The 12,164-nt window shown below is 41.6% G+C and overlaps 1 protein-coding gene across 16 annotated transcripts in view; it reads left to right on the top strand.

Moving 5' to 3' along the window:
* dop1a (DOP1 leucine zipper like protein A) overlaps window positions 1–12,164 on the top strand; it is a 377,089-nt gene that overhangs the window by 279,870 nt on the left and 85,055 nt on the right. For all 16 annotated transcript variants that reach the window (XR_006312556.1, XR_006312558.1, XR_006312557.1 and 13 more), the window contains one exon: window positions 2,520–2,654. Coding sequence is in view for 13 of the 16 variants with exons in the window: in XM_043696201.1 (XP_043552136.1) it covers window positions 2,520–2,654 (135 nt within the window). In the remaining 3 variants the exon portion in view is untranslated. The remainder of the gene's footprint in view (window positions 1–2,519; window positions 2,655–12,164) is intronic.

The following is a 12,164-nucleotide window of genomic DNA, read 5'->3' as shown; positions in this document are numbered from 1 at the left end:
ATTATACCTTCTATGTTTACATCCCAATCATTAATGTACATAACAAACAGCAAGGGTCCCAGCACCAATCCCTGTCATATACCATTGCCCACAGGCTTCGAATCACAAAAATATCTCTTCACTATCACCCTATTCCTCCTACTTGCAAGCCAATTTTGGATCCAGTTTGCCAACTTGCCTTGGATCTTATGGGCTGTTAACTTTGGAACAGCCTTCCATGTGGGATCATATCAAAAACCTTACTGAAGTCCATGTAAACCTAATAAGTGCACAGCTCTCATCAATATATTTAATCACCTTCTCAAAACATTTAATTAAATTAGACAGACAGGATCTCCCTCTTGCAAATCTATGCTCACTATCCCTAATCAGTCCCTGACTTTCCAAGTAATAGTTAATCCTGTCTGTCAGAATTTTTTCTAATAATCTGCCTACCATTGATGCCAGACTAACTAGTCTGTAATTACCTTGCCTATCCTTGCTGCCTATTTTGAACTTAAGGAACCATGTTAAGTATCCTTCAGTTATCCAGCACTTTATTTGTGGCCAGTAAATTGTTAAATATCTCCTCCATGGCCCCAGCAGACTCCTCCCTTGCCTCCGATAGCGTCCCAGGATACATCTCATCACACCCTGGGGATTATTGCACCTTTATTCCCACTAAAACATCTTATACTAATCTTAACACGTTCTAGAACCTCATCATTCAATTGGAAATCCCGGCTACAATGTCTGTCTTTTCTGTGAATATAGATGAGAGATCCACATCCTTTGGCTTCACACACAGTTTGCCCCTTAGGTCTCTATAGGCCGTACCTTTCCCAGTGATCCTCTTATTCTTAATATACAGTACATGGAACGTCCTTAGAGCTTTCCTCAATCCTACCTGCCAAAGATATTCAATGGCTCATCTTTGCCCTCCTAATTTCTTTAAGTAACACTCCCTATACTTTTGAAGTACTTTTAGTATGTCATACCTGACATATGCTTCCTTTTTTTTATCAAACTTGTGTTGGCTTTAAAGCTTGAAAGTGGTAATTGAGCAGGATCCTCATGTATCATGTCTTTATAAAGTGACTGTTAATATAATTCAAGTACCAATTGATTGGGCTAGCAGGACCATGTCTCTCAAATCCTGCTTACACAAGTTTTCCTGTAATTTATCTTCTAAAGCCTGTTTGATATGAGTATTAGCCTTATTGTTAATTAGCTGAACTTCATTCAGAATTTGCTGTATCAGTATTGTCATTGTCTAATCCATTTGGTATCTTCCATTGTTAAAACATAATTCTTAAACTTAAGTGCTGATGAGTGCAGCATATAATTTCTTCCATAACTTTTAAAATGGTGACAAAACCAAAAACAGAAATTATTGGAAAAACTCAGCAGGCCTGGCAGCATTTATGGAGATAAAGCAGAGTTAACATTTCTGGTCTAGTACTTTCTTCAGAACATTTAAAATAGTGCAAAAATAGTGCATTGACCTTTTTGAACTCTTAAGAAAACAGGGCAATAGCAAACAAACATCCACTGATGTCTAGTTGAAAAATACATGTGGTCACATGATAATTTAAAATCTATTTTCCAATTTGAGTTCATCTAAACCGGTCCGTCTGTATTCATAGAATAGTACAGCGCGGGAACAAACTCTTTGGCCCACCGTGTCTGCGCCAATCATGGTCTGTATTCCTCTCTTATTCGCCTGTTCATGTGTCTTCTAAATATCTCTTAAACTTTATCTGCTTCTACCACCTCCCCTGGCAGCATGTGCCAAGCACCCTTTGTGTCACATCAACTTGCCTCACACACCACCTTTAAATAGGAACAGTTATAAATAAGAACCAAACCCATCAGTGAAAAATTTAAATTATTATCACTAAGATGAAATTTTCCTTTTTTCGTTTTACTTAACTGATTCAAACAATGAGAACCTTGTCATGCAAGCGTTAAAATGCATGCCAATCATTAATTCTTTATACATTTCCAAGTGATGGCCACTGACATTGCTTTCTCAGTCTGTAATGTTGCTTTGATCCAGATATTTTTCTGATTTCATTTCAACTACGAAGTACTTGACATGATGGTCCAAGTGACCATCGCTGTGGTATATCATTCTATAATTCTAAGTCTGAGCACTTTATAAATCCACTTCCAGGTTCCTTGGCACACTAAATCAGCAAAGAGGAAGAGAGGACTGCACATGCTGGTGATCAGAGTCAAAAAGTGTGGCGCTGGAAAAGCACAGTAGGTTAGGTAGCATCTGGGAAGCAGGAGAGTCGACGTTTCGAGCATAAGCTCTTCATCATGATGAAGGGCTTATGCTCAAAACATTGATTCTCCTGTTCCTTGGATCATGCCTGACAAGCTGTGCTTTTTCAGGACCACACGTTTAAATCAGCAAGTGCCATTCCTTTGATTGGGTGGCTGTCATTTCATCACTTTTGTGATTGGTTTTCTATAAGACTGATTCATGTAAGAGAATTTCAAGATTAAATAAATTGTAATATTAATATTTGAAGGTTATTCCTGTACCCTGTCCTGAGCAGTTGTTGTTGGTGGAACTAGTGCGCTCCATTAGCGTAATGAGGGTTGAAACTGTTATACAGACAGTGAAAGAAGTGTTAAAACAGCCTCCACCTTCAACCAAGGAAAAGGTACGTTGAATATTGATTTTAAAGAGTTGATACTGTTTGATTACTATTTTACTTTATTGCTGATTACATCTAATTTATTCACTTTTTATCATGTTTAATGTTAATCAGAAACTAGTCACAGCCAAAACCGATAGCCATCTCATGCAATAACATGTTATATTTCTGTGATTTCCATATGCATTTTGTCAACTTATAATGACACAACTACCATCTGTTACAAGATGGTAGTGTGGGCGGCACGGTGGCACAGTGGTTAGCACTGCTGCCTCACAGCGCCAGAGACCCGGGTTCAATTCCCGACTCAGGCGACTGACTGTGTGGAGTTTGCACATTCTCCCCGTGTCTGCGTGGGTTTCCTCCGGGTGCTCCGGTTTCCTCCCACAGTCCAAAGATGTGCAGGTCAGGTGAATTGGCCATGCTAAATTGCCCGTAGTGTTAGGTTAAAAGGGGTAAATGTAGGGGTATGGGTGGGTTGCGCTTTGGCGGGTCGGTATGGACTTGTTGGGCCGAAGGGCCTGTTTCCACACTGTAAGTAATCTAATCTAATCTAATCTAATGGCCATAATATCCCCTATAAAGTTTAAGTGACATACCATAGTGTGCAAACTTTTCATTGAATTCCAAATGAATTATTTCTCTCTTTTGGGCTTATCAAGGACTCTTGTACTCTTGCTAATTTCCATTAAAGATTTTTTTAATAACTTACATCAATCCCAATTTTTGACGGAAGTCCATTATTTTTCATCCTTCTCCCTGTCAGATACTTATTCATAAATTGTGCAACATACATCATGCATAATGTCAAAAGATAGAAAAATGCTGGCTATACCCAGCAGGTCACATAGCATCTGTAAAGAAAGAAACAGTTTGCATTTCAAGTCTATCATTGTTTCCTTTGTTTGGTCACAAATCATTCTCAAATTTTTCACCTGGGTTCTTCATTTGAATATTTCAATCCTATCACAATTATTCTTGCTCTTTGCCTCTCATCCATTTCCCAAAGCTTATTTATAAAGTGCCTCAAGATACTTCTAATAGTCTGTATTCAACTATAAATTCCTACTTTCAGAACAATTCTGAAACCAACTTTATCTGTTTTTAAAAAATGATTTAAATCCCCAGCAATTCAGACAGCATTTATGAAAATGACAAATGCAATTAATGTTTTACTCGATCTTTTGTCAGAAATGGAAGATGTTGCAAATTTAAAAGATTTTAATCAAATACCGAGACAGGTAAAGTGGAGTGTGTGGGTGGAAAGGATAAGAGGCATCCAGAGCAGGCTTGATCAACAGGCACCTGCAACTACAAATTGCCCTGACTAGCCATTGTTCAAATGCTGGTGGGAAACTGCTGTCTGCTGGGTTAGAGTTGGGACACCACCATTATCTAATGAAGGATGTGGGGGGTTAGAACAAGCGTCTAGCTCCTGCTGCAGGCTGGGAAGTGAGAGTCTGGCTACTGTCTGGCAGGTGGGCTTGCTGGGGGTAAATGAAAATCAGAGCACTTCCTCAGCTGAGGTTGGGGCATGATAGAAACAATGGCAATCAGGAGAAGCTGTGGGTTGGTATGTTGGTACCTTGAAAGACACTTTTAGTACTCCTCAGTGATATTCATTGGTAAACCTCCCAGGCTGAGAGTGTTAGAGAATAGAGGATATGAGTGAGTAGGTCCGTGGGAGGGTGTACAGTATTTGTTGAATTCAGCTGAACTCCCGCGCACTCGAGCCCTCATCTTCCTGCTTCTATGAAGCTGATGAGGAGGAAAATTCATTTTGGAAGGAAATTTCTTTTCAGGGGAATTCCATCGAGGCCAGCTCAGACTGTGTCCATCAGAGGTGATCCCAGTTAAACCCATCTCCCGAGCTTAGATCCAGTTTCCACCCTCTTCTCTGTTGACCAGGTGTTGGGTTGTACTTACTTTCTTTGTCTGACTGTGAACCAAAAATGCATTTTAAAAAAGTTTTCTTAGTTGACTCTGCTGTTTTTTGTTTGTCTCTTTTATTAATGATCAACTTTAATGATCAACTTATCGCTTTGGACTTGTTTTCCCCACAATTCATGTTTATTGTTATGACAGAATCTGTCTTCGTGAAATCTGCTGCCCTGAGTGAAAGAAAAATTAAATATGCCTCCCTCCCATGCTGAAAGGTTGGCAATCTTAATGTAGGGGAATTCTGAATGGCTGCAAAACCATTATCGAGCATTTGCTTGTGGAAAAGTGAACAGTTAGTGGGTATTTTTCTCCTCTTTCATCTCTCTCTAAATGTAAGCATTGGTTTAAGCTGAGAGACATGCAAATAACAATTTCAACTGGGGTAAATATAATAGAAAATGAATTAATGAATTTGGGCGGCACGGTGGCACAGTGGTTAGCACTGCTGCCTCACAGCGCCGGAGACCCGGGTTCAATTCCCGCCTCAGGCGACTGACTGTGTGGAGTTTTCACATTCTCCCCGTGTCTGTGTGGGTTTCCTCCGGGTGCTCCGGTTTCCTCCCACAGTCCAAAGATGTACAGGTCAGGTGAATTGGCCATGCTAAATTGCCCGTAGTGTTAGGTAAGGGGTAAAGGTAGGGGTTACGCTTCGGCGGGGCGGTGTGGACTTGTTGGGCCGAAGGGCCTGTTTCCACACTGTAATGTAATCTGTAATCTAATCTGTAATAAAAATGGGCTTGGATCTTTGAAGGTGGCAAGGAAGAGAATTGTTTGCAAAGCAAATCGGACAGTAGATCTAAGATATTGTAAATAGATTCATTCAGTATAAAAGAAAAATTATATTGAACTTGATAAAGCTCTAGTTATGTCACAACTAAAATGTATCCAGTTCTGGTCACTGCATTTCACGAAGTTAGAAATCACACAACACCAGGTTATAGTCCAACAGGTTTATTTAAAAGCACTAGCTTTCGAAGCGCTGCTCCTACATCAGATGGTTTTGGAGTATAAAATCATAAGACACATAATTTATAGCAAAAGCTTATAGTCTGATGTGACTGAAATTTTATATTGAAAAAGATCTGGTTTGTTTAAGAGTCTCGTTTTTTAGAATGAACATGTTGGTTTCAGTTCTTTCATATATAAATCGCAGAACTTTTTAAAGTTACATTCTCAAGTGAACTTAACAATCATTGTCATGTCGTCTCAGATAACGCATTAAGAGCTGCCCTGTGTGAGACTGTCTGTGCTACAATGTTCAGGCTGATTCTAATCTTAAAAAAATAGATTTACAGAATGGATTCATGCAGTTTTTTTTGAGCAAAATAAAATGTAATTCTGCACATACAAATTCACCCCACAAACGTGTGTGCATGTGTGTGCGTGCGCATGGGGGTGGGGTGTTAGGAGTGAGTCTAAAGGGGTATAAGCCTGTGAGAGGGAGTGTGGGAGTGTGTGTGTGTGAGCGTATGAGAGAGACCTTGTGTATGAGAGAGGGTCTACATGAGTGTTATGAGTCTGTAGGAGTGTGTGTATCTGTAGGACTGTGTGAGACAGTGGCTTTCCTGCAGACGCTGGTCTACAGCTCTCTATTGGCTTTTCATTCTGCTGTGACATCTAGGAAGAGGAGTCTGTTGTCCTCTTCCTCTTTGGTAAACTTTATACCAGTAAGGATGTTGTTTATGTGTTTGTGAATTTCTTCTAATTTATTGCGCTTCGTGATGACAAAGGTGTCATCCATGTAGTGGATCCAAAGCATGGGCTGGATCATGGGAAGGGCTATTCATTCTAATCTCTGCATAACTGCTTCTGATAAGAGTCCTGATATTGGTGATTCCCATGGGTGTTCCATTGATTTGTTTGTAGGTCTTGTCGTTGAAGGTGGAATGAGTTGTAAGGCACAGGTCTACTAATTTGAGATGCTGTCCTTGCTGATGGAGTTGGTACTCTCAGGTGTTTGTGTCCTTGTGTTTCTTTGGCTATAGTGATGTTTATTAATGTGAATCAGGTCTTCACAAAGACACCTTGGTGTCTTTGGTGATGTCAAGGAATTCCTGGGTGGAATGGCTTGAGTCTTTTACTAGGTGTTTCAGTTTGCATTGCAGTTCCTTTGCTAGTCTGTATGTCGGTGCACTAGGAAATGAGGCTACAGGTCTTGGGGGGTGTGGGGGGGTGGGGCAGCAAGTGGGGTAATTTGTAGAAACTGGGTGTGTTGGATCCTTCAGGTTTCATTCTTTGGAGGTCTGTCTTGTTAATTTCACCTATTTTGTGAGGTTTCCTCAGGGTTTGCTATAATATGCTTTTCTAACCATGGAGTCAGGTCCATCGCCATCTGTCAGTGTCTGCGAGTAGTGTTTTTGCTTTTTCAATCTTTGTTCTTTCAGGATGATGGTCATGCATCCTTTGCCTGCTGCTAGGATTATGATATTTCTGTCTTTTCTGACTCCTTCCAGAGTTTTCCAGTGTGTTCACCTTTTTCTTTGTGCTTAGTGTTAGTGCTATTGTCTGTCTTATGGCCTGCTGGATTTCATCCGTAAGTCCATTGTCTTTCAGGGTGGATTCCAGTGCTGCTAGGAAGTCCTTTTTGTCCATGTGGTTGAAATTCATCCCTTGTACTAAGACAGGTTTTTCCGTGTCTGAGAGTGGTCAGTCTGACACATTCTTTATCCAAGTTTCTGAATTGTCCGTGTATTGAGAGTTTGGCTGTCGTTTAGTGTTGATGGCTCGTGGGGTTTTAACATACTTGTCCTTTCATGGCCAGCTGCATTAGAGTACAGAGTTATTTGGCATCAAATCCCTGGTTCATTTGTGGAGTTGATTGTGGTTATCATTCATCATTTATTGTAGCATCCTGCAGCCATTCTGTTCTGATGTTCTTCTAGATTGTGGCGAGTTGAGAGATGGTTTGTATTTGATACATCGTGGTAGTACCTGTTTCCTGAGGCATTTGTGTAGGAAGCACAGTTGTTGGTAGGTGGCACTCAGTCAGATGGTATTGGTTTCCCATCTTTGGGCTAATTTGAGCATATTGCGCCCATAAGAGTTTGTGATTTTAAATAAGATTTGTAGCACAGATTGAAGCACCGAGGATCAGAGGGACCACAACTGGATGAAGTGGTTAAGGTGGCAAATGGGAGTTCTGTGTCGTTCTGGAATCCACATTGTAGAACAGATGTGGTTGTAAGTTTGCTTACTGATCTGGTAGATTTGTTCTCGGATGTTTCTTCACCATGCTAGGTAATGTCATCAGTGAGCCTCTGATAAAGCGCTGGTTTTCTATCCTGCTTTCTATTTATGTGTCTTGGGCTATTGTGGTGGGTGATATCTCTTCTGGTTCTTTTTCTGAGAAATGTCTGAGAACAAATCTACCAACTCAGCAAATAAACTTCCAACCACATCTGTTCTATAATGTGGATTCCAGAACCACACAGAACTCCCATCTGCCACCTTAACCACTTCATCTAGTTGTGGTCCCTCTGATCCTCGGTGCTTCTCAGGATTTTGCTGTTGGTCATGTATTCCCTTGCCATGTTTGTCTCGCCCAAGTGCATCCCCTCACAATTATCCAGATTGAATTCCATTTGCCACTGATCAGCTTCTATATTCGCCTTCAAAAAGTGGTGGTGCTGGAAAAGCACAGCCGGTCAGGCAGCACCCAAGGAGCATTATGAAAGAATAGTCCAAGGAATGAGGGATTTTAAAAACGTGGTTCAGTTGGAATCCTGTGGTTGATCTACTTGGAACAAATATTTAGGGGAGATTTAATACTCGTGTGCCCGCCTTTGTTTCTTTCATTTAGACCTGCCAAAGAAAAACTATTCCAGTTAGCTGATGGTATAAGGATTAGTGACACAGTTTTAAGATCTTGGGGAAGTGATGCAGGAGGAATGTGAAGAAGAGTGTTTTTGTTTCAGTGAGTGCTAATAGAGTCACAGAGATGTACAGCACAAAACAGACCCTTCGGTCCAACGCATCCATGCTGACCAGATAGCCTAAATTAATCTAGTCACATATGCCAGCACTTGGCCCATATCCCTGTAAGCCCTTCTTATTCGTATATCCATCCAGATGTCTTTTAAATGTTATATTTGTACCAGCCTCCATCACTTCCTCTGGCAGCTCATTCCATACGCACACACTATCCTCTACATGAAAATGTTGCCCCTTAGGGATCTTTTAAATCCTTCTCCTCTCACCCTAAACCTATGCTCCTTACTTCTGCTCTCCCTCACCCCAGGGAAAAAGCCTTGTCTGTTTACCCTATTCATGCACCTCATGATTTCATAACCCTCTATAAGGTCACCCGTCAGTCTCCACGCTCCAGAGAAAACAGCATCAGCCTACTCAGCCTCATCCTTTAGCTCAAACCCTCCAATCCTGGCAAAATCCTTGTAAATATTTACTGATCCCTTTCATGTTTCATAATATCCTTCTAATAGCAAAGAGACCAGAATTACACACACTATTCCATAAGTGGCCCAACCAATGCTCTGTACAGCCACAACCCCTTTACTCAGTGCACTGACCAATAAGAGCACGCATACCAAATGACGCTTTCCCTATCCTATCTACCTGCGACTCCACTTTCAAGGCACTATGAACCTGCTCTCCAAGGTCTCTTTATTCAGCAATACTCCCCAGGACCTTACCATTAAGTGTATAAGTCCTGCCCTGAATAGCCTTTCTAAACTGCAGCACCTCACATTTATCTAAATAAAACTCCATCTACCCCTCCTCAGCTCATTGGCCCATCTGATCAAGATCCCGTTGCATTCTGAGGAAACCCTCTTCACTATCCTTTACATCTCCAATATTGGTGTGATCTGCAAACTTACTAGCTATACCTCCTATGTTCACATCCAAATCGTTCATATAAATGATGAAAAGCATTGGACCTAGCACTGAGCCTTGTGGCACTCCACTGGTCACAGGCCTCCAGTCTGAAAAGTGATCCTCCGTCACCACCCTCAGTCTTCTACCTTTGAGCCTGTTCTGTATCCAAATGGCTAGTTGTCTCTGTATTCATGTGATCTAACCTTGCTAACCAGTCTACCACGAGGAACCTTGTCAAACGCCTTACTGAAGTCCATATAGATTGCATCCACCGCTGTTCCCTCATCAGTCCTCTTTGTTACTATTCATACAACTCCTGATTCTTTAAAAAAAACTGAATCAAGTTAGCGAGACATGATTTCCCATGCACAAAGCTATGTTGACTATCCTTAATCAGTCCTTGCCTTTCTAAATACACGTAAATCCTGTCCCTCAGGATTCCCTCCAACAACCTGCCCACCACTAATTGACCTGTTGTCTGCAAAGATAATGGAAGTGGAGATGAGCAATGATTTTTAAAAGGAAATTGGATGGACATTTGAGAGAAACATATCCATAAAGATAGAACAAGGGAATAAGACTGACTGGATTGCTCTGGAAGAGAGCCTTTGTGACTTGAATGGGTCACATGATCACTGTTACAATGCTTCTAGGATGGGAAATAGTAACTTCCTATGGAATTCATCCCATTGCAGCCCCCAGGAGGAAACACTGATTGTGATGTCTACAGGGTTCTAGTGACTGCTTACTGTCTAACTAAATGTGGGAGGCAGACTCATAATGCTGGAGATCTTCTCAACCCTGTTAGGAGCAATAACCATATGAAAGAGAAATAGTACTTCAAAATGGAAGCTCTCAATTTGTAACTTCTTAAAATCCCTTTTAAACATTACTTTTGTAATGAGGCCACCCCTGAATGCAACCTCTAGCTGCTTTTGCATCAAGACAGAAAGGGCATGATCTTCGCCTATCTGAAGTGGTGCTTCTGTGAATTCCAGGCATCTAAACCAGTATCTCCTACAACATTTAATTGGCCTTCAGCAGTTATTAATGAGCTACCTGCATGCAGGCAGTTAACCCTTCCCTATCACCCCTTCCCTTTTTACTTCAGAAATCACGCAGAGGTTGGACAGAACCAACAAACCAACTGAGGAGACTAATTTTAGTCTCTTCCCAGCTTCGATGCCAGTCTTGGTGGGACATATGCTCCAACTGGTTAATTGTTTATCTCTATCCACAGGTACTACCTGACCTGCCAAATAGTTTAGGCTTTAATTTAATATTTCCCGCATCTGTAGTATTTTCCAGCTTATTTTGTGCGCTTCTTAATGTGTATATTAGCAGTAATTTCCCAGTTTAGCTCCTAGTAGTGGTCCTTAATTTTTTTTGGTAGGATCTTTCAGGGTGGTATGTAAGTTTTGGATGAAGGAATACCATTGGAATAAGCTTTGTTTCCTTGGGTGGAATAGATTATTTGCTATATGTGGACCTACAATGCCATTCAGGACGGAATTCCAGGAGTTTTTTTAAATTAGATTAGATTAGATACTTAGTGTGGAAACAGGCCCTTCGGCCCAACAAGTCCACACCGCCCCGCCGAAGCACAACCCACCCATACCCCTACATTTACCCCTTACCTAACACTATGGGCAATTTAGCATGGCCAATTCACCTGACCCGCACATCTTTGGACTGTGGGAGAAAACCGGAGCACTCGGAGGAAACCCACGCAGACACGGGGAGAACATGCAAACTCCACACTGTCAGTCGCCTGAGGCGGGAATTGAACCCGGGTCTCTGGCGCTGTGAGGCAGCAGTGCTAACCACTGTGCCACCGTGACGCCCACGGTGGCACATTGGCCAAGTTTTGAGCTAATGACACTGAAAGAGTGGCATTGTATTTCCAAGACAGGATGGTGAGGGCATGGGGTGGAATTTGCAAGTGGTGATGTTCCCATGTATCTGTTGCCCTGTGTATTTACTGTGGTTACCATGGGTTTGGACAGTGCTGCGTAAGAATCTTTAATGAATTTCTATGGTACATCTTGTAGATGGTACACAATGCTGCTCCTGAACTTCGGTGGGGCAGAGAATGGGTATTTGTAGATGCATTGCTAACAGAGTGGACTGCTTTGTCTTGAATAGTGTCAAGCTTCTTGAGTGTTGTTTAAACTGCACTCATCCAGGCTGCTGGGGAGTATTCACCTAACTTGCGCCTTGTAGATGATAGACAGGCTTTGGGAAGTGAAGAAGTGAGTTACTTGTTGCAATTTTCCTAGCCTCTGACCTGTTCTTGTAGCAACTGTATTGATGTGGCTGTTGGGTTTAGTTAGCTCAATTGGCTAGACAACTGGTTGACAGATGCAGAATGACACCAACTGTGCAGGGTCAACTCCCACACTGGCAGAGGTTACCATGAAGGTCTGCCTTCTCACCTTTTCCATTTGCTTGAGGTGTGATGACCTTCCAGGTTAACCAGTCATCATTTTGTAATAAGAGAACAACCCTATGGTCCTCAGGGACTATGGTAACTGTGGAGCTATGACCTTTTATTTATGTGATTAGTCCAGTTCACTTTCTGGTCAATAACAATCACAGGATGCTGGGGAATTCAGCGATGAAAGCATCATTGAATGTCAAGAGATAATGGTTAGATTGCCTCTAAGGAGATGGTCACTGCCTGGCATTTGTGTGGTGCAAATGTTACTTGTCACTTTTCAGCCTGGATATTGTCCAGGTCTT

This window comes from Chiloscyllium plagiosum, chromosome 9 (assembly GCF_004010195.1).
Source record: "Chiloscyllium plagiosum isolate BGI_BamShark_2017 chromosome 9, ASM401019v2, whole genome shotgun sequence".
Classification (NCBI taxonomy): Eukaryota; Metazoa; Chordata; class Chondrichthyes; order Orectolobiformes; family Hemiscylliidae; genus Chiloscyllium; species Chiloscyllium plagiosum.
Note: the sequence above shows the minus strand (reverse complement) of the source record. Positions and strands in the feature narration are given on the sequence as shown.